The sequence below is a fragment of the Ochotona princeps genome, chromosome 5 (genome assembly GCF_030435755.1).
Source record: "Ochotona princeps isolate mOchPri1 chromosome 5, mOchPri1.hap1, whole genome shotgun sequence".
Taxonomy (NCBI): Eukaryota; Metazoa; Chordata; class Mammalia; order Lagomorpha; family Ochotonidae; genus Ochotona; species Ochotona princeps.
This window is the reverse complement of record NC_080836.1, coordinates 3,461,301-3,485,290: the sequence shown is the minus strand read 5'-3', so window position 1 is coordinate 3,485,290 and position 23,990 is coordinate 3,461,301. Positions and strand designations below refer to the sequence as shown.

The 23,990-nt window shown below is 40.1% G+C and overlaps 1 protein-coding gene across 1 annotated transcript in view; it reads right to left on the bottom strand.

Annotated features, from left to right (window-relative positions):
* LOC101521841 (contactin-associated protein-like 5) overlaps positions 1-23,990 on the bottom strand; it is a 415,974-nt gene that overhangs the window by 104,440 nt on the left and 287,544 nt on the right. The window contains exon 13 of the mRNA XM_058664165.1: positions 17,594-17,791. Within this exon, the coding sequence (XP_058520148.1) occupies positions 17,594-17,791 (198 nt within the window). The remainder of the gene's footprint in view (positions 1-17,593; positions 17,792-23,990) is intronic.

Below are 23,990 nucleotides of genomic sequence, written 5' to 3'. Positions count from 1 at the left end.
TTCAAGTCATTCATCCTGAAAACAAGACGGTTAAACTAACCAACATGAAGAGTTTGCACCTTGGAAGTTTGCTGGAAAAGTGCTGAAGTAGAGTTTAATCCCCATACAGATATAAGGTGGTGGGTGTGGTGATAAGGGTTTAGTAGTGGCTCTGGTGTCTCAGGGGTCATTGTCAGCAACAGTAGTACTGCTTGACCATGAACTTGGTCAGGGCTTCGAGGGAAGATGCGTGGGTGTGAACTTTACCTCCACAATACTGTATTGAATACCTCTGACCTCATCTTTGAACTTGTAAACATCACTTCCCCCAAATACAAGATGTAGATAACACTATTTTGAATACAAGTTCACTTCACGAATGAAATGCCACTGAGAAAATCAAGCTCTCAGTACATTGCATGACATTCAGGATTCAGTGAGCATTTCCTGTTATCCCAAAGATTATCCCAAAGATTTTTTAAAATATAAAATCAACTCATCAGTTGGTCATAATTGCACAATGGCTTCTTTTGAATTAATAAAGAAATGATCAATTACTTCAAAAAAGATAAGGAATGAGAGTGACAGAGAGAGCGAGAGAGAGAGAGAGGGAGAGAGAGAGAGAGAGAGAGAGAGAGAGAGAGGGAGAGAGAGAGAGATCTTCTCTTCTGCTTCATTATGCCCAGGTCTGTGCCAGGTAAGCCAGGGGCCTGAAACCAGCACTTGGACAGTCATCTACTGATTTCTCAGGCATATTGGCAGGATTTTCCTGGTATATCCTGTCATTTCAGGGAAATGCTGTGGGCACATTTGTTTGACTTTGTTCCCTCAACCCAGATGCAAAGCTACGACACTGGGTCTAACAGGCTGTTATACCTTATTAAATTACCTATTAATTTTGCAAATGGTCTGTTTCATGAAGATAAAGCTTATCCTTTTAAACATGACTTTCCTCAGTGCAATCTTGCTCAAAACTTCCCTGGGTCTTGTAAAGAGAAAGACAATGAGTGACTTAAGGTGTAATTTCCTAACAATTTCCTCCCCAGTGGTTTTGCGTAGATCAAAAAATTATTCAATCATTAAACTAAGGTGATTGGTCAGACCATAAATATTTGGTGGCAAACATTTTGCAAGATTGACGTGAAGGCTCATTTTGTCTTTTCTGTTATTAAAGTAGTAAAACATATTGAATGCAGTAACTATTCTATTGTGTGCAGATGTCAGCAGCAGGCAGAATTTGACATACGTAAGCCACCAATACCCTCTGACTTAGAGATTTTAGTGCCCTAAGTGCCAACAATATTGGTTAGCACTGCAGCCCAGGCACTAAGCTACCATTGTGATGCCAGAAAGCTACACTAGAACACTGTTTTAATCCCCAGCTGCTATGCTTCCAATAAAGCTCACTAGTAATGAGACTTGGAAAGCAGAGGAAAATGACCCTTTGACTGGAGACCATAATGGGGCCATTTGGAGAGGGAACACATGAATCTAGTTTCTATCTCTGCCACTTTGCCTTTCAAGCAAATAAATCCTAAATGAAACAATCCAAGGTACAGACTTAGATGTGATACGCAAAAGAACGGCACCTCCAAAGCTGAGCTTGACACCTAACCCACAATAATCACAATAAAACAGAGGAAACACCCAGAGTAGCGTGTTTCAGAGATTGGTTATATTTCAATAGAGTTCTCAAGTTTATGTAAACATCACACACACACACACACACACACACACACACAGAGCCACTGCCCACTTGCAATAAGAAAAACCTAACCAAACAAGTATAGATGGATGGGGATGTTAGTGGCAGTCATTATGATTATCAGCATCCTTTTTTGTGGCTACCAAGAACCTTTAATTCATCCCTAACCTAAACAACATTCCTGAGTTCAATTTGTTCAAAGTAGTATCTCTATCAAATTTGCAGAGGCACCTGGCATAGTGGTCTAGTGGTGAAAGTTCTCTCATTGAACGCACCAGGATCCCATATGGGCACTGGTTCTAATCCTGACAGTCCTGCTTCCCATCAGGCTCCTGGCTTGTGGCCTGGGAAAGCCATTGAGGACAGCCCAAAGCCTTAGGATCCTGCACCTGTGTGGGAGATCCAGAGGAAGTTCCTGCCTCCTGGCTGTGGATCAGCACAGCTCTGACCATTGTGGTCACTCAGGGAGTGAATCATCAGATGGAAGATCTTCCTCTCAGTCTCTCCTCCTCTCTGTATATCTGACTTTGCAATAAAAATAAATAAATCTTTTTTTAAAAAAATTTCAGAATGAAGATATCAGTAAATTCTGTGTCAGCTCCCCTTACTCCACCCCATCTCTCAAAAAAGAAAAAAAAATTGTCAAAGGATTAAAATCAAACCACTTCACAAACCTAGTAATCAATGTAAGCCATAGAATGAAGAAAAAACTGTCTACACACAGGATACTGCCTATTTGTAATGAGAGTGTACCTGTCACTCATAATTCTATGTCCATGAAGACTGCATAAGTGAGAAGAGAAAACTTGTGTTGAATTCTCAGATGCTTGGAGTTCCATACTATACCTACCTTTTCTCAACCGCCTCCCCTGAAAAGGAGTTTAATATGCAGATACAAACTAAAACAATCTTCTGTCCAACTACTAATTACAATTACACTGATCCAGCTAGAACGCCACGTTTAAAGAAGCAAAAACAAAACAAAACAGAGAAAACAAAACAAAACCAAGAAGCTAACAAGAATTTGTGGCCATGATGAGGCAGGTAGCATCCTATATCAGACTTCATGCCCTAACAACAATAGCAAAGGCATGGAAACAATCCAGGTGCCCATCCAAAGAGGAGGAGTGGTTAAAGAAACTGTGTTACTTTACTCCATGGAATATTACTCAGTCATCAGAAAGAATGAAATTATACCATTTGCAATTAGATGGTACCAACTAGAGACCATTATATTCACTGAAATAATTCAATCCCCCCCAAAATGATTACCATATCTTCTCTCTAATATAAGGAAGCCCTCATACAAATTGTAAGTTCAATAATTCTTTCCATACTGTTTTTGCTGTATCCCATGTGTTTTGATGTTTCTGATTTGATTTTCATTTCCTCCAAATTGTTTCTTTGTTCTTGTTGAATTCATCACTGGCTCATGGATTGCACAGTGGCATCATTCTACCCAAGAGTCTTTTCTGTTTCCTCCTCATCACCCATGTGTTGTTTATTCAGCGGCACTTTTTTTTAAACTCTATGTTACTTGTTGTTGTGTTGTTGGTGGTGTTTGTTTTAATTTCATACCTGTTATTGACTTTGTTTTGTGTTTTCTCATTTAACGGAATGTGTAGTGATGGTGTAATAGAGACTACCATATCCAGATGTGAGGATACAGAGCAGTATACACTTTTACTTCCAAATCAAAGATAGACTACCAGTGAAACTGTGGACATATCTAGACAAGAGGATGCTAGACTGCCTGACATTGTCGTTAACAGCAATGTCAGGACACACTTAAATAACAGACTAATGGAAGGACTATACTATTATGAAGGAATATACTATTATAACAACATGTGTAAGATCATTCAGCAGTGGGAATTTGTTGGGTGGGACTCCAGACCATACAGAATTGTACCATAAAATTCAAAATGAATATATAAGCATACAAACAAACAATTCCAGTGGCAGCCACCAGAAAGAGAAAGGAAGGAAGGAAGGCAGGCAGGCAGGAAGGAAGGAAGGAAGGAAGGAAGGAAGGGTGGAAAGAAAGAAAGAAAATACAATGAAAACAAGAGAAAGCCATAGTAGAGGAAGAAAAAGATTTCATACAACATCAAAATTACATTAGCATTAATCCAAACTGAATTGTTTTAAGATAATTTGTCCATTCCAATTTTCAGGATAAATAGATAAACTATAATGTAAAGAAACAAAAGATTTGAGATATCAGTGAGGACAATTATAAAATAATATAAAGACATATTCAAATGTGTGTATATAACAATTAAAAACATCAAGATTTTGTTCACAAAGTCTTAGAATAAAATACTTTATGAAGGCCTTACTGCACAACACTCAGTGTCCTGGGCAATTTCTTTCTCACAGTGACTAGACATATGCTCAATTTTCTCAAAGTCCCTCAATCCCTGCTGAATATGCATCATGACAAACAGCTGCTCCCAACCTTTACATTAGCTGTTTAAGATTTCTCAATGTTTTAGTGCTAAATTGTTGGGGCCTTTTTTCCCCTTCCTGAGTAAAAGGATGAGAAAGGAAAGAACTGGCTTACAGTGCAAACCTCTGCTGGGGAAAGCATGGTGTAGCAACAGACAGTGCACCCAACCATGACGTATAAATGGAAAGAGGACATGAGACTTGCACAGTGGAGAAGGGGACAAGCCCAGGGGATTCACTGAGCACCACCAACGGTCACTTACAATTAACCTTTACAATACTCACTCTGTACTGCAATGGCCTTTCAATTCCAGGAAGAAAAGCAAGGTCATAGTTTATCATTTGATGAACCAGTTCCATCAAACCTGTCTGAGACAGAGCCTTTTGACAGTTTCTTATCCCTTGGGCTTCTGCTCCATGCAATGACATCAACTAGCAAAGGTAAGCTTCTCAAGGTTGCAGTTGCCTTTAGCTACATATACTGGGGAAAAGGGAAAGGCAGCAGCAGAAACAATGGTTTCCTTGCTCTTTCGTCACCACAGGGGACATTGCTACCATTAGATTTTCATTAGGTGTTGCAGAAAGAAAAATAAGGAAGAGAGAATGGCCATCGGAATGACTTCAGCTTTAAAAATGAAGCCAGGGGGAGTGCTTTCCACGCACTATTAAGGTTAATGCACTAGAGTTACTCCATCCTCTTAATAGACTCATAGTTCTTAACCTTTAGGAAAACTGTGTATCCAGGCATGGAGGGGGTGAGAAATGAAATTAGTATTCCCTAAAGCAAGACAGAACACTACCTCCAAAGACTCAAGGGACCTAATGCCACCTTGACCAAAGTGACATCACAGGCCTAGCGGAGTTTTTCATGTGAACACTGCTATTTTGTGACACATACTCAGCTGTGTTCCAACTGTGATTTGTGATTTCTCTAAGACACTAGGCATCTGGGTTGTCAAGTCCAGCATAGAAACCAAGCGCAAATGCACAGTAAAGCATCCTCTGAAACAGCGCAGAGCAGGCCCCTCCACCTAGCAGAGAGAAGGAATGCTTTTGTAGCGCTCCTTCATCATACTGGAGTGTTCTCAGCAATCCCACACAGATGCCTTCAAACCCCTGCAGGCCAGAAGAGCCCAGACCTCCTTCTCTTATTCTGTCCTCTCGCTCCTCAGTCTGTTATTTCCAGCTGCCAAGAGTTTAAAGTGCTTAACTATATCAAATGACTTCTCTCAATCTTATATTTTCAATTTGCCCTTTATTTTTTTCAGATAACATCTCTCTTTTCCATAAACATATGCACTATTCCTCCTTGATTTCTGCTCCAAGTTTTTGTTTAGCCACAATAAACTATCATCTGAAAAACACTGCAGGGAAATCTTGTAAATAAATAACCCATAGCACATCTAGGATGCCTGGGATACATGCCTGTGAGTCATAAGAATGAGAATGGCCATGCAGGTAGCCAAAGCACAGATGCAGTGAGCAGAGCTGGAACTATTAAGCCTAACAAACAAGGGACAGGCAAGCAGAACAGGTGGGGTTTGCTCCTTGTGACCTGGACTACAGCCCAAAATGCATACCCTTACAGGTATTTACTTCTTAGTAAGGGTCACTGATATTGGATGTTTGCAAGGGAGGGACTGCTCTATGGATGGCAGTCACAGAGGCATACTTGTGACAGGTTATTTCCTCAGTGAGGCTGTTTTCAGTGCTTCTGGAGATTGTCCCATCTCAGGGAGGAGCCAGGAGGCTTACGCACATGAGTCTAGGTGGCTCTTACAAAGGCTGTGGCTGCCATTCAAAACTTAGTACATTTGAGTTCTCAGACCCCCCAGATATGGTATATGTATCTTAGTATGATTGTTCTGTCTTTTTTTTAATTGGTTTTGTTTTGAAACTTAATACTATGGATAACTTAAAGACTAAGCTTTATAGTAGGTGTGCTTGGATCGAACATAAAATTTAGTATTTATAGGGTTCTGTCCCATATGCAATCTCAGGCACCCACTGGGTCTTACAATGATTTGTAACCTGTACTCACAAGAATGGTGTCTGCCTTCTGGAATTCCTCTGGAAACTTGAGGAATGGAAACGTTTCCTCCAAACATAAAATAAGTAGTGGTAAAAGACACTGCTGAGGGTTGCTGGCATTGTGATCCCGTGGGTAACACCACCACTTGCAATTTCTGTATCACATGTCAGGAGACTGGTTCATGTGTGGGACCGCTATTCCAACACCACTCATTGCTAATCCACCTCGGAAAATGAAGGTCCAATGTTTTGGATTCCTGTCATCTTAGTGGGAGACTAGGATGAAATTTCTGGAGCTGGAATCAGCCTCACCCAGAAGTGGTTATTACAGCCACTTGAAGAGTGAGTCAGCAGATAGAAATTCTCTCTCTCTCTCTCTCTCTGTCTCTCTCTGTCTCTCTCTGTCTCTCTCCCTGTGTGTGTGTCCAACCTTTTCTGCTTTTAAAAGAAATAATTAAGGGCGACTGCTGTGGGTCTGTCCCAAGCTCCAGGAATCCAACTGCTTTTAGTGCATTTAATGCAGACCAACTGATAGAGCCCAGTTCCCCTTGGTGCACTGTCAGCTCTCACGACTATGCCGATAGCATTCAGAGTATGAAGGAAAATATGGCAACAGTACCCTGTGCTGTACTAGTTTAAACATACAGACACAACGGCCTCTCCTAGGAGACAGCGCATTTATAGCAGTGGCATTGAATGTTTGAACTTAAAACATTAATACATGCACACACCCTTATCCACAAGCATGTTGGGTTTTTGTGATGAGTTTCCAGTTTAATTTTGAAAATTTTCTTTGCTTTTCCAATAAAATTAATAAGATAATGCTTCATAAATGTTAAGTCTCTAGTTGCTATTGGCATTTGCATGAACTAACACATTTTACCCAATGGTAGGGCTAATTTTAACATCAGTTATGGATTTGACTTCAACTAAAACTAAAATTCCAGCCATACATATCCATACTTACGTGAAGATCTATGAATATGCTGGCCGGATTACAAATTGCTATTAGTACCGGGAGGTCTGATATTTATCATTCTTTTGTTTGCCCTACATTCAGAGTGAGAAGGGAAGGATGACAGTCACATTTTTTATGTTCATTATTTTATTTAAATTTATTTTATTACTTCATGATACAACTTCACAGGCTCCAGGATTTCCCTTATTCCCTCCCCAAATCTCCAACCCTCATCAACTGTCTTTTGCCATATCATTACAATAGCATAGTCCTCCACAATCAGTCACAAACCCATCATTCTGCCATGTAAATGTTCCTGACATTGTAGCCATGGACAAAGGCAAAGAGCCCAGCGTCCGATTCTCAAGCTACACTAGGTAGTTTCATTGTGAGTCCATCTTTGATTTGGAAGCAGAGATGCACACAGCATTGTACTCCACATCTGAATATGATCATCTCTACTACACAGTTATATTCTACGCTATATATTTTTCAACAAAAACCCATAAAGCAAAACAAGAGAGAAAATTAGAAAATTTACAACAACATGAAGTTCAATTACATGCTACTGTGTGACCGATGTGTCACTGAAGAAATGGCAAAGAAAAACAAAGACCTTCCTGAAGGAAAGATGCTATTATGTGACCTATGACTCAGTGAGAAAAATAATAATTAGAAGAAATAAAAAGTGTTTCAATGAATGAATGAAAATAAAAACAAAATATCAAACCCCATGAGATGTAGAAAAAATAATAATGAAATGGCTATTGATCTTGCTTTTTGCATGAAGATTGCCTTATATCAGATTACAAATGGTATTTTCCCTTTTTGGACTGACTTGCTTAACTAAGCATAATGGTCTCTGGTTAGGACCATTTGTTGCAAATGGCAGAATTTCATTATTTTAATGACAGTAGTATGGCCTGGAGTGGATATACCACAATTTCTTTATTCAGGTCTCTTCCAATGGCCATCTGGATTGTTTCATGTCTGTTGTAAATATAGGATTACAGATCACCTTATCACATGCAGATTTCATTTCTTTTGGATATGTTCCCAGAAGTAGGATAGCTGGGTCATAAGGCAGGTGAATTTTCAGTTCTCTCAGGACTCTATATACTGACTTCCATAGTGGTGGTACTAATGTACTGTCCCATTAACAGTGAAGGAGGGTAGTTTTTACCCCACATCCACACTAGCAGGTGTTGTTAGTAGAATTCTGATTGTTAGGCTAATCTCACTGGAATTACGTGGAATGCCAATGCAGTTTTCATCTGTATTTCCCTGACAGCTAGGATCCTCAGCATTTTTTCATATATGTATTAGCATTTGAATTTTTCTTTCCAAAAGTGTGTGTTGAAAATAAACTACTCCTAACTAGGGTATGGAGGATTTCTCTGCACACCCCTCCCAATAGTGTTCTATGCCTCAGCGGGTGTCACATGCCTTGCTAAAGGGATAAGCTAGTTTAGACTATCCTAAGATCTGCCAAGTTCAGTAAAAATTATGCTTCAACATAATAAACTGCTACGTACTGGAATGGAAATAGACATGAGACAGCTGAATAGTGTCCTGTAGCCAATTGAAGGAAGATAGAGACCGGTTGTATATGAACTATAACTGAAATGTTAATGAAGTAGTCACAGGATGTGGTTAAGAACTCACATTGTTTAACAAATCAGTCACTCAATAATACAATGTTAATTAACCCCATAATGATGGAAACTGTTGTTGAAGTTGTTATGGCTTTTAATTGGTCGGAATGATATTCTGCCTGCTATGTCTTCAGACCAGAGTTGGTCTCCCCAAGAAACTGTTGAGTTGAGCCGGACAATAAGATGCTGGACTCTATGCACGGCACATGCTTGCAATGAAAGAAACAAGACTGGATTTGAACTGTAATACTGCAATAAGGTGGAGCAATCCACCATGGGGGGAGGGCACGGGGAGGGGATGGGGGAACATCAGAGCCTATGAAATGTTATAAAATGAAATGCAATAAAAATATATATAATAAAAAATGACCAGAGACAAATAGGGTTTCCAACTGAAGATACAAAATATGGCTAACATATATTGCATTTTAATTTGTACCAATTTAATGTACATTTTCATCTTTCCTTCATGATAACTATATGTTTGTAGATGTAACAACATTCTAGCTCTGCTGTTTCATACGCATTTGGCCTTTGCTGAGTTAGATTCCTCATCACTTAATAACCAGTAGTCAGCATAATTTGAATTGCATTTTTCTAGCAAATATTTAGTGCATTCTTACTTCCTCAGTTTGGCTAATAGTTTTTATCATGTGTTCACTGACCCAGAAACATCAGCAGCACCTGCAGCTTGCCAGAAACAAGCATTTGAGGACCACATTTTAACCTTCCCAAGGAGAAACTCAAACTAGCATCAAGCAATGTGTGTATTTGGTGCCTCTGACAGGATCCTAAACTGAGATATGCTGATCTAGACCGTAAAGCCCTGTCCTCTTGGAGTTGGAATTTTATTTTTGCTAAATTTAAAATATATATTTAGTTATTCATTTGAAAATAATAGTTACAGAGAGGGAGAATCTTCCATCTGCTGGTTCACTTCCCATGTACCCACAATGGATGGGAGCCCAGAGCTTCTCTCAGGTCTCTCCTGGGAGTACAGGGGCCCAATCACTTGTCATGCTCTACTGCTTTTCCCAGGCATTAACAAGAAGCAGGATTGGAAGCATCCTCGCAAGATCATGCACTGGCATGTTTATGGGATGCCAGCATTGCATGCAGTGTTGTCCACAATGCCAGAACACTAGCTTCTAGCTTATGCTGTAGTAAATAATTCAGAGTTCTCCTGTTAATGCATGTGTGAACCCTCAAAATATTTGTAACTGCAAATAAATCAAGTATTTATATTATTGCTATTATTGCTGTTATGACTTCCAGTACCTCAACTACTCTGTTACCAGAAGTGGGCAATATTCCAAATTTACTTTTATTAGATGTAAATAACTCCTACATTATGATATGAAGTAAACTTAGTCACCAACGGATAGCTCAGAACAAACTTAAAAAGATGGTATTAGGCATTTCAGGAAAGAAACGGGATCCTTGAGGAGTTGGAAATCAGTGAGACAAGCACCAGAAAAGGCCCGGCAGGAAATTGCATGCTCTGTTTGAGGGTCAGCATTCTATTCACCTGCACCCCATTGCTGCTCCCTGGAAATAGGATTCCAGCAGCAACCTATTTTACAATTTTTCACATGAACCTGGAAGTCTGGAGTTTTCTATAAAGTGCCCTGATTTTTACATATCGAAACCTACTGCCAACTATGGATGGAATCAAACACTCCTGCAGACCACACCAGGATCTGAGGCTACCATAGAATAACTTTTGATGTGCCCCGTTCTGTGTCTGTTTCTAAGCCTGCAAATGAGTCCTAAGAAACTCAGAAACTGATCGAAGCTCACAGAGTTCAACAACTAATAGGCAGCAGAGTGTACGGCTCTTTGTTCCATAGTACTTTTACCATTCAACCACTTGTTTCAACTGTTGCATTGGGCAGAGAGACAAATGAGCAGAGATAAAATTGCGTCAGACTAGATGTTGCTGTGCAAAATAAGGGTTGATGAATATGCATTCAATTAAATTCCACCTAAATTACAATCCCTCAAATATCTAATATTTCAAGAATTCCACAGGTTTTTTTTTCCTTTCAATTTCCCACCCTGCTCTGATTTCCCACAAAGAGTTTCAGTTGCCCTGTTTGAAAACACATCCGATCATGTCTTGTGTCCCTGAATGTTTTCACCTATCTTTACTCCTGTACTTTGTTCTGGGTGGCTCGGGTCTTTAATTACCAAACTGTAGGCATTCTAATTCGTAAATGATATGTTTGCAGCGATCCAGAAGAGACTGCTGCATCGGGAAGGAGAAGGGCTAACGCAGAGCAGATCCCACACAAGGCCAGACCCCACGTGAGGCACCTCATGCTGTACCCGATCTGGCATATCTGAGCCTCCAGTGAAATTAAAGATAGCCATACTCTACACCATCATTCAGACTTGTTTAGATTTTTTTTCTTTTGATTCATGCCCTTGCTGCATTTTGTACATCCTCCCATCCATTCTTAGCAGCTGTAATAACACTTGTGGTATTACCAGTAATTTGCAACTTATCAAACATGATTGAACCTTGTTCTTTTGTGTAAACGAAACAGAACTCTTTGGTTGGCTTTCTTTATACTTTGGACATAGTGTAAAGGAAATGAAGACTGTATTTGCATGCCAGACAATGAAGCATAACACACAGTGTATCCATGCCTTTGACACTGTAATCAGTAGCTATTGTTAGATTCCATGTGTGTATGGTCACTGGCTTTGACTATGTTGAAATTAGCTGTACCAACATTTAATCAAAGTCTTATAGATTTTGGTTGTATATTTTTCTAATGTCAAAATAGAAATGCTGAGACTAAAAAATAGGTTGGAAGGAATGGAAATGTGTGTGTGATATGTTGCAAAAATAACGAACGCTCACAGTGCAATAAATGAAGTTTTTCTGAAAAAAAATATTGGATTTGTATCTCTAAAAAAAAGTGTGTGTTTATTTCCTTTGCTGATTTCTTCACATGGTTGTTAATTTGCTGCAAAATTCTAACATATATTTCAAGAAGAGCTTGCTCCAATCCTCTACAAGCTATTCCAAACCATAGAAATTTAGGCAATACGTCTAACCTCTTTCTGGATGCCAATATCAGCTTAATACCAAAGCCAGATAGAGAAACAACAGAGAACTACAGACTCACATCCGTGATGAACACAGATGCAAAGGCCATCAACAAAATACTAGCCCACAGGATCTAACTATACATCAGGTAGATCATTCGCCTGGACAAGGTGGGATTTATCCCTGGAATGCAGGGATAGTTTAATATTTGTAAATCAATAGATGTGAGTCACCATATCAACAAATTGAAAAACAAACACCCTATAGTCATCTCAATAGATGCAAACAATGCACTTGACAAACTCCAACACCACTTCATGCTAAAAACCTTAAGCAAGACAGGCAAAGAAGGAACATTCCATAACACAATCAAAGCAATATATGAAAAATCCAATGACAGCATCATTCTAAATGGGGGAAAGCCTAGCGGTTTTTCCACTAAGATTTGGAACTAGACAGGGATGTGCACTCTACCACTGCTATTCAACACAGTATCTCAAGCCTTTGCCAGACCAATTAGGCAAGAAAAAGAAATTGAAAGAATTCAGATCAGAAATGAGGAATTAAATTTCTCTCTGTTTGCAGATGACATGATTCTCTACTTAGGAGAACCCAAGAATTCAGTCAAGAGACTATTGGAATTCAGAAGAGGCTTTGGCAAAGTACCAGGATGCAAAATTAACAAACATAAATCAACGGCACTAGTATAGACAAATAATTCCATGGCTAAGAAAGAAATTGTAAATATAGTCCCCTTTAAACTGGTGGAGGGGAATCTTAAATACCTAAGAGTTAATCTAACCAAATATATACAAAACCTCTGTAATAAAAACCATAAAAAATTCAAAAGGAATCAGAGGAAGATATATACAAATGGAGAAACCTACCATGGTTCAGTAACGACTGGAAAAACATCATTAAATGTCCATATTAGCAAAAGTAATGAACAGATGCAATGTGATTACCGATAAAGAAGCCCAACATTTTTCTAAGAAATAGAAAAAAGACACAAAAGTTCATCTGGAAACACAAGAGGCCACAAATAGACAAAGCTATCCTGAAGAATAAAAATAAAACTGGAGGAATCACAACTCCAGACCTCAAGACTTAGTACAGGGAAGTTGTTACCAAAACAGTCTGGTACTGGTACAGAAACAGAGAAGATCAATGGGAAAGAATAGAAATACCAGAAGGGAGCCCACACATGGAGAGCCAACTTATCTTTGATGAGAAAAATTAAAACAATCCAGGGAAAAGGCCTGGTGTCTTCAGCAAATGCTGTTGCGACAATTGGACAGCAGCCTGCAGAGGTAAGAATCAAGACGCGTATCTGTCACAGTATACAAAAATCAGCTCTAAAGGGATCAAGGACCTAAATCTACACCCAGAAACCATCAAACTTTTAAACGATAACTTAGGAAATAAAGATACGGCAGTGGGGAGAGAGTTCTCAGAGAAGTCAGTTAAAAGCACAGGCCAAAAAACCCAAAATAAACAACTGGGGCTACAACACGCTAAAAAGCTTCCACACAGCAAAGGAGATGATCAACTAAGTGAAGACACAATGAACAGAATGAGAAAAAAAAAATCCTTGCGCACTACATAACCAACAGAGGACTAGTACACAGCATTTACAAAGCTTATGCTCATTCTTTTGTGATATATTTTAAAAATTATTTTATGATACAGTTCCATAACTTTTGGGATTTTCCTTCCCGCCGCCTAAAAGTCCTCCCCCCACTGATTCTCCTTTATTAATACAGTAGTATAGTTCTTCATAAACAGTCATATATCCATCATTGCAGGCATGGATAATGGCAGAGAGTCCAGCATCCTATTGTCAAGATATAGTAGATATTTTAATTGGGAGTCCATCTTTGATCTGGAAGGAGAGATGCATACTGCATTGCATCCTCACTTATGAATATGACAGTCTCCATTACACAGTTTATATACATTCCCTTAAATGAAAAACCACAATACAAAGTCAACAACAGGAAGAAACAGAAGGTTACAGTAAAATGAAGTTAAATATCATGCTACTGAATGACTAATATGTAACTGAAACAATATCAAGCACCTTCTTGAAGATATGGTGTGACTTATGAGTCAGTGAAGAATTTAATGAGAAAAAAACCTGCTTTGAAGAAATGAAAATAAAGACAAAAACATCAAAATCCATGAGATATATTTTCTGTTGATCTTTGTTGATGTGATAGGTCTCCAGTAGACATCAGATTTTACCTACAGTTACTAATTTATCCCATTGGATTGGTGAGTTTAAGCCATTTATATTCAGGGTTAATATGAGCAGGTGGTATTTTGACCCTGTCAGTTTAGGGTTGTTTATTGTTTGATTAGTGTTTTGTTGTTATTTTACTGGGATGGTCTTCACCTTTGCCTTTGGCTTTGGTGAGTGCTATTACTATCCTTTTTCTATGATTATATTTACATTTAGTAGTTTATAGTATTCAAGTGGAATTTTACAGAACTCCATACATTTTAGGATAATCAAAACTGATTTATAATTCTAACCAGCTGTGTATTAACAAATTGAGGAGTAGAACAGTCTTAGGTGGGTGCACAGAGGAATCTTCAATATCTCAGTGAGGAATAGCTGAACTCTGCATCCTACCTACCGAGTTCTAGGAAAGGCCAGGTCAGGAGCCTGACCAGTAAGGTACAGGCTGAGTGATTATAACCCAGCTGACCTTTTTCCTGTCTGTTCAAATCTTCCTATATTAGTCTCTCTATCTGAGCTAATTATGGGACTCCTGAGAAACCCTGATGGTCATTGCCAGAGAGGATGGGGAGCTTATGCTCATTCTTTTGTGATAATTTTTTCTGTAATATTCCCCCCACCAATCCCCCCAATTGGCTGTGTACAACATTATTTCTGTCTTGCTACTTCTAAGTCAAGCCAGGTACTCTCTGGTTCTCTGTGGATACATCCTGGATTCGAGATGTCAACAGAAGGGGTGTCTGTCATGCACAGCAGGGCCTAGGCCTCCTTCTCCTCTGCTATGGTACCAGCAATGCCTGAGGGAACAGCTGCACCATCCTTCTGGGTCCTAGAGAGAGAAGAAATGTTACAGAGCTCCCAGACAGTCCATGAGAACTATCAGGCATGCTTGAGTGGTAAAACCTTTTAAATACCACTTCCTCTTTGGTTATTTACACTTATTTTTCAGTTCCTTTTGTTACTTGCATAGCTTATCTTGTCTGCCACAGGAGTGTACTTTTGATATTTCATTGTTCACATGATTTATATTCATCCTAAAATAGATATTTACCTACTTTAAATTTAGAGATGATTTCCAACTGCGAGATCAGCTCCAACTAGCTGCAGAAGCCAAGGCTAGGTCATCCCAAAGCCAGGAGCCAAGAAGCCTATCAGGGTGTCCCACATCTCTGGCACAGGCTCAAGTACTTGGAGCATCATTTGCCACCTCTCAGGGACAAAATCCAGGGAGCTAGATTGGAAGTTCAGAGTGTCTGGGACTTGAACCAGGCACTCTGATATGAGAAGAAATGTTCTACGCAGCAGTTAACCCACAGGGATCCACACAGGAATTTTATATACAAGAAACACTTTGTGAGTGTCTGCTCCGTGCAGTAATGAAGATGGCTCTAAAGATACCCAGCCATGAATGCAAGCACCGACTCCTGATTTCATAGAACACACGTCTAGGGGTTTTGTTGTTGTTTGGCTCCTATAAAACTCTGAACTTTCATGCATAGTTTTCTCATCTTATGGACTTTCTATGAAGTTTTGAAAGTCTCTTCTATGGCCCAGAAGCTGTTGTGGAAGAATGTGCAGAGTTGGACAAGTCTGATTTCAAGGATGGCTAAATCCAAGAGGAGGACAGCTGCTGTTTTCCACCGTGATGCTTCCGGGTCATCAAGAAAAGGTTACATTTTGTGTTCAAAACTCCCTGTTTAAGAAGGCAAGGGGGCATGGAATCCATATGAGAAGCACTTGTATTTTAAATAGTTAAGGAATCTTTGCAAAGATTTCTGGTATTTAAAGGGATGAGTGACAGTTATCTGGATCATTCACTTCTGTGGAACAGCTCTTCGCTGAAGACTGGCTCAGCCAGGCATCTCCATATGTTTAGTTGGGTTTCCCCCACTTCCCCTTGACTGACAATTCATTTCCTATTTTTCATCCCAGCAAGTTTTCCAATTTCTTGATATCCAAGCACTGAGTTGTAGACTTTTTAAGGCCAGGACTTGTACTCCATTTCCTGAGGATTTTGTAGTCGTTGGATCTTATTTTTTGTACCAGTGAGTAACTGATGAATGGATAGCCACAGATATGAATGAAGAACAGAATGGGCATACATTCTGACAGTCTCCCTCCAAATCTTTGCCATACCATTATGGGCTTTGGTAAACAACCCAAGAGTTATATTTTGGTTTTTTTTTTTAGGTTTATTTTTTTTTCCACTGGAAGTCCAGATACACATAGAGAAGGGAAAACAGAAAAGAAGACCATCCAGCTGATGATTCGCAAGGGCCAGAGTTGAGCCAACCTGAAGCCAAGAGCCAGGAGCCAAGAGCCAGGAGCCAGGAGCCAGGAGCCAGGAGCCAGGAGCCTCCTCTGGATCTCCCATGTTTGTACAGAGTCCCAAAGCTTTGAGCCATTCCTGACTGCTCTGCCATGCTATAAGCAGCATGCTGGATAGGAAGCAGGGCTGCCAGGAATAGAACTGGCACCTACACGGGTTCCCTGTGCATGCAAGGTGAGGACTTTAGCCACTAGGCTACTACACTGGGACTTCTTTTTTTCCAAATATGTCAATAATTGAACTAGCTGTTCACTGTAAAAAAAAATCATAAAAATAAACGGGGTTTGTCTCTTTGCTTCTAAAAGCAAATAGTATCTCTAATATCTTTTATTATAATTTGCAGCAGAGAGAGGGAGAGAGAGAGACTGGTTTTCTATTCCATCCACTGGTTCTTTCTCCAAATGTGTGCAAAAGCCAGAGCTAGGATAGGCTGTCACTCCTTCTGGGTCTCCCAGATGGATTGCTGTTAGCCAGGAACTATCATCTGCTGCTTCTTAAGCTACAATAACAGGAATCTAGATGAGATCAAATGCAGCATCTGTGCCTCAAAAGGACACTCGGATAAACAGGGCGTGGACACTGCAAGCATCTTGGCACCATGTACTGTAATGCCCACCTCTGCATCATCTTCTCAAAGGGAAGCTCTCTGAGGCCTCTGCATTTCAGGTCGCTTGAGGGCTGTGAACCTGCACAAAGATGCCTGCTTGCACATGACTGCATCCTGCCACCTATTTGCCTCAGATACAATTCATCATTCTTGGGTCAATATCCTGAGACCACTCACTCATGTCCCCTCATGGTGTCTCATTCCCACAAAGACTCCCTTCCCCGGGGCCATACTTCTGCACCTCCCTCAAGTCACTCCTTCACTGCCAATGCTCTCAAGAAACTCCTCATCCACACAGCAGAGACAAGATGGCCACCATCATGACTCTGTTCTCTGAGGATGCAGGAGAAACCTTGAGAGTTTTTAGAAGTCACCAGGCTACATGCTGGGAATCGGAGCCAGCACTAAGCATACCTAGGCCTCTTGGTTCATATGGTTTCACGGCACAGTCAGCACTCAAAACAAAACAAAACAAAACAAAACAAACAAAAAAATACATCCCTTCCCTTTCTAGCACCTGGCCTTGCTATTCCAGGGTGGAGGGCCGATACAGAACATGGGGGCAGGCCACGCCTTACCTGCTGTGTTGACCAGGTGAGACCTCCTGCAGTGGTAAGCCACCTCCTGCTCGCAGTGCTCTGAGCTGTCGATCAGAGCCACCAGCTGCTCCATGCTGCCGCCGTAGTCCAAGGTCAAGGTGTAGGACTTCTCAGGGCTGGAGCCCCGCACGTGTGTCAGCTCTGCATTGTGCTGCACTGTTGTCCAGATCTTGTCCTCTGCCCAGACAACACAAGATCAAGCGAGAGAAGTCAGAAGGGATGTGGGAAGAGGAGCACTTGAGCAGTGTGCTGGGTCACTCCGCAGAAAACTGTAGGTCACCTCTGGACTGCTCCACTTAGAAAACCGTAAGTCACCTCTGGACTGCTCCACTTAGGCAAAGTGGATGGCCACAGTTTTGTCTCTGGGGTTAGTATGGGACTTAATAACAATCTTGAGAATCCATATTCCGTGATTTTATGCTAAGCATTGACTGTCCATTATCTCATTTAAAATTAAGCCAGTGTCTCATCACCTCCCTCAATGATCCCCAAGTATCCACAAGGGTAGAGGCTTACTTCCAGGTCTGCTATCATAATTCAATCCGCAGAGTTTCAAATTTTTTACACGTGATGCTATGGTACCTACACAAAACCTGCATACATTGTCCTATATGCTTTAAGTCATTTTTTGATTGCTTATGATAGCCGATGCAATGTGAATGTCAGCTAAACCATTGCAGCACTCTATTGCTTGATGAAGTAACTAAAAACAGATCTAACGTGTTCAGCACGGCCACTGGGTCTTTATTTTTTCTAATACATTTTCAGTTCTAGATCGATTGAAGCTTTGGGCATGGAGGCATGGAGAAGAAGGAGGTCAATATTTCCACATGAGGAGAACAAGGCAGCTCATCCAAGATCAGAGTCAGTGAGTGACCAAGAAAAGGACTTAAGCAAAGGTAGCCTTTCCTTCTGGCTGCTGGCACGCTTCCTCACAGTAGACTTGGGAGCACATTTGATTTTCTATAAGAATCGTAGATATCCTGCTGAATACACCACACAGCACATTGAAGACATCTGCAAAAGATGTGTAACTGAGAAGACTGCAGTTGTGCAATCCCCACTGTGCTTGCAATGCATGTAACTTCATCTATTAAATTGTTCTCCAAATGATCTCTGTTGGGAAAACCAATGTGTCAAGGCTTACCATAAGACAACTGTGCTAACATGAAGACCTTTACATCAAGTGAAAGGACGTAAATTAACCTTAGAGGGGAAGAAGAGAGGAGAGGAATATTAACTTTAAGACTTGACGGTTCACTCCTGAAACCCATTCCAGCCAATAATGAACTTGGACAAGTCACTTCACGTTTAAAACCTTGCTTAAAAATGCAACAGCAGTGACAAAAAGCAGGCTAGCAATACCAATGATACCATGGCAAGGCTGCTAATGGTAGAACAGCCACACAGCATTACGTGGGATGTATCAGTCACTCGCCAGCAATAACCCGTGATAAATCAGTTATTGCAAGTGGACATGTAATTAATACTGAACACCTTCACAATATGGAATAACAGGAAATAGGAAGACTGAACAGCCTTTGTCATCTGAAAATCTGGCATCATTCCTACTCACATGTCTTTCAGGCTCTATGACCTGAGAGGAACCTAACATGGATAACATGTCATTTCCTCCCTCTTCCAGGCCATTAGTTCCAGGGAAAGGAAAGTCCAAAAGGGAGAGAAATGATTAAGGCACATGTATCAGTCAGAAGAGCTGAGCACAGGTTCTGAAGCTAATCACTATTAGTTAGCAGCATGTTACCAATGCGGAATATACTTAGAGCAGTTAGCAGCACTCCATGCTGCTACTACTTAGCTGCAAAAGAATAGAAGTATCCACAAAGATGTCCTGTGTTGGTCTCTATCACTAATGCTGTATGCAACTTGGAAAAAGCTACTTCATCTCCCCACAAACCATTTTCATCAAATTAAGAGAAGGAGAAAGAGAAAAATGGTGTTTTTTTCCCACTATCTCTGAAGGATTCTCCAGGACTAAAAAAGGAAGATGCCCTTGGCAGCACACACTCACCTTGGGCTCAAACATTTGGGGTCATCTGCAGATTGTTCCCAAAATACCTGCCCCAGTATGATCTGCATATCCCCAAGTTTTCACTGAGACAGGATTACATTTTTCTATTAAGTCTACTTTCAAGAAAAATATGGATACTTTTGGCCTTTAAAAATAAAGAACACATGATTCATGAATGCATAGTAGTAAAGATAATACTACATCAATAATTAACTCAGAACTCCAAACATACTACCAACCTAAACGAAGTTAAAAACAATAACCAGAGGGGAGTTCTTGTTCAATAACGAGACATGGTAGAGGATGAAGTGAAAATTCAGGTTTTGAAAGGTCCATAATAATTAATAAGGGGAAAAGAGGGAAAAGGAGAATCGGTTCAGATCGGAAACAGCAGATGCTATGCTAGCATTCCATCCTGGGACAGTGAATCTGTATTACCTCCAATATGTAGAGTGTCCCACAAGAGCAGACCTCATTAGAAATGAAAGCAGGATGATGGAGAGGAGGAATAACGATGGCTGGAATTCTAGAGCTGCTTAGTTGGTTTGCATTTTAAGTCAACCTTAATGGCTGATGCTCCTAAGCCCTGGCATAGGATAAAGAGGTTGTGTTAGGTGGAGGACAATGTGAAGCTTGTTGCTAATGCTCTTCAAACCAATAATGCTCATTTTGAACATCCTTGTAGCTGGATGCGGGAGAATTGGAGATTCATTCACAAGTTGGCCAAACATGGATCTCTAGTACAACTGGACGAAGAATGCTAAATGATCATGATGGCCATTTAGTCTGTGGGAGTAATTAGAGGACAGAACTTGAATTTAGATCCAAGAGATGAAGTTTGTGTGCCTGCTTATCACTTACAGGTCCACTACTGTGGTCCCGGTATTGCCTCTCTAAAGGCAAGTTTCCTCATCTGTAACATTTTAAGAATAGCAATGAAGTTAGTGGCTTCAGGCATGACAGCCTGGCTTTAGGAATAAGCATACCTGGTTTGATATCTATATTTTGCTCCATATCAGCAATGAAATTGCGTTCAAGTTATGTAACATAGCTGAGAAGGGCAACATCAACACCAGTCTTTTCATTCATATTATCACCAGGACTGAGTGCAAGCTGTCTGACACTAACAAGAGTTTGCACTCCTGAAGAGCTTTGATGGTCAACATGCTAAGCTGATGCAAACATCAGAGTGTTGGTTCAAGTTCCAGTTATTCTGCATCCAAACTGAACCTTTTTAATGCAGCCCAACAGGTCAACTGATCATAGCCCAAAGTGCTTCAGTCCCTGCCAGCCAAATAGGAGACTCAGATGGAGTTCCTGGCTTCTGTCTTCAACATGGTCTGCCTCTGGTTGTTACAGACATTTTAGGAAGTGAACTTGTGGATAGAATATATCTCTCTTCCATGCAAACAAACAAAAAACCAAATAATTATTAAGAAAAAAAGAGATGATTTAGATCTTTATTGTATCATTAGCAAGGCGACCAGGTGGGGTTGGTGTTGATACAGTGGGTGAAGCTACTTTCCTCATTGTTTTCATTCCATATGTGTGCCAGTTCAAAGCCCAAAAGCTCCACTTCTGATCCATGTACTATCAATGCGCTTACACTTGGTAAAAGCAACAGAAGATGATCCAAGTGCTTGGGCCTCTGCTATTTGCACCAGAGACCTGGATGATTCTCCTGGCTCCCTATGTGGCCTCACGGAGCCTATGTTATTGAAATCATTTCTGGAGTGAATCAGCAGCTGAAAGCGTTCTCTCTCTCTTGCGCGCGCTTTTGTTTTAAATAAATCTTTAAAAACAAAAGAAAAACATTTCAGGAAAATTATTCTGGGTTTTTGGGGTGAGCAGGGAGTCCAATTTGTAGATAAGTTAAAAAATATGTAAAGTGCTGTGGCATAATGCATATGGTTGATGCTTCTAATGTTGGCATCTCATATGGTCACCAGTTTGATGCTGGTCCAGCACCTTGATAATGTGCACAGAATGAAACAGAAGATGTTACAAGCCATTGAATCCTTGGACTGATGAGTGAAAATTGGGGGAATTTCCTGGCTCTTGGCTTCAAACCAACCAACTCTGACTGATTCAGCCATTTGGGGAGTGAACCAGTGGATACAAGATCTGCCTCTTGCTCCCTCTGCTGTATGATCTTTCAAATACACAAATGCACTCTTTTTTTTTTTAATGTAAATGAGTTTCTATTTTATAACTTTAAAATCCATACTTGTAAATATTTTGACATCACTGCTGAAACAAAAGATTAACATTCTGAATAGTTGTTGGATTTTTTTTTCAACTTTAAGTGTTTTATTTTCTTGCAAATTTAAAAAAGTTAATTTCAGATCACAGTGGTGTTCCCAAGCATAATTTAAAATGTTTGAAGTTTTATCTGTGGTAGCTGATGGTCTACTCTGTAATAAAAATCAGTAGGCCCTCACAAACATGCTATTCTTAACCAATATAACAGATATCATATTTATAAGATGTAATCAGAAAGTAAGCAGATAGACTGGATAGGAAAATAAAGGCGTGTTATCTAAGGAAGCTTCTCAAATCAGCAAATACATGGATTTCATTCTGTTTTCTGTCTTAATATATTGAAGCATTAGAGCTATTGGGTTTATTGCAATTACCTCACTAAAGACAAACAAATGGAAAATTTTGATACATCCCAAATTAACTATGGGTCTGCTTAATAAAACATACTCATAGAAAGATAAATGGCATATTTTCTTTCAATCTCCTTATACAAAGTAAAGGATGAGGCAAAGAAATTCTTGTAACTCAGGCAGTTACATGCAATGGTGAGGATTCAAAAATTACAAGGATAACATAGTATTTTAGCAGCTTCATGCTTTTCAGAGGAGATAAAATGATTGAGGACTAGTCTCTAGACAGTTATTTTTTTTTTGATCTACTATTCTCTTTTTTTTTTTTCACAAATGCACTCTTAAAAAATCAATAGTGGATGCAATTTCTTCTAATACAGCTGCTCTTGCATTCAGTAAGCCATTATCATTTTGTTCAGTTTTTGACTTATTTTGGAACACTCTCCTATACGTATGTATTTGAATGCCTAGCAGTTCCTGAAAGTTCTTCAGCATACTTTAAATGTAATACTTATGGATCCTGTAACTTGGAGAAAACAATCAACTTTTGATAGTTGTTTTTTTTTTTTTTTTTGTCTTCAGGTCATTCTCTTTCATTTCCTCTGTTGCACCCCACCCCTTGCTGCCTGGATGAGAAACAAGACCCCATTTTTTTTAATTGCCCAAAACTGTTGATTAACCCATGATTAAACCTCCGTGCTTGCAAGAAGACTGCATTTGGAGTTTTGTAAGCAGACAGTGGCAGATTCATTGTTAGTTTAGGAGGGAAACAGGACCACCTCACTGAGTCTCCTAGCTAGCTAAAGATACTGTTATCATATGCTTAAAATATTGCTATGCCAAAGCCGCTTTCAGCTCAGTGAGTTGGTGGGAGCATGAATACTCACAACTCGGACCCATCCCAGCTTCAGCCAAGGAGACAGAGCCTGCTGGTCATCAGATTTTAAGCAAGCTGATGTTCTAAAGCAGCATTTCCCTGACATAACTATTCTCTGTAAGGTAAATCAGCATTTTTCTTGCCAAGTTGCATTACAATGTTTTACCTTCAAGTTAATCTCCCCCAAAGCTATGGGATTTTCCAGGACTTAAATGTGTGGTTAAATGTGCACCCAACTACTCTGTGCATGCACCCAGGACAAAAACATGTGTCCTAACTCCCGCAAAGGTTTTCCATGGTTTTGTAGAGAAAGTTGTGAATCCAAGAATGGCAAATGTCTTATGGATGACATGAGGATTCAGATAAGGGGAGAGGAGCTAGCTGGAGATCTGATGGGGTCAGGGATAGCAGAGGCACTCTACAATTTACAGCTTCAATTTAGCTACAATTTACAGCTTCCCTGAGCCTAGGCTGGCATGGCTCCCAGGATTTCTAATCAGGGGATGCAACTAATCCATCCCACTTTTCTGTTCTTGCTATTTCCGTGGCTCCAGTATCTCCGGGATGTGTCCTTTATGACGGGTAACATCATGATCCAACTTTCAATGAATTTCCAACTTTGGAGAGAAAAGCCACATGCACATAACAGCAAGAGAAAAGAAAGCAGGCTGCAAAGGTAATTTGCAGACTAGTAAGGCCAGGAAATTCTGGAACATTCTATATCCCTCTCCCCCTGTAGAACATGCCCCAATCATCACCCCAGGAAAGTACAGCTACCCTTCTCAGCCCTGGGTCTCTAGGGGACCCGCCTGGATCCTCCAGCTCGTATTTCCAAAGCTGGAAGCTGCTTACAAA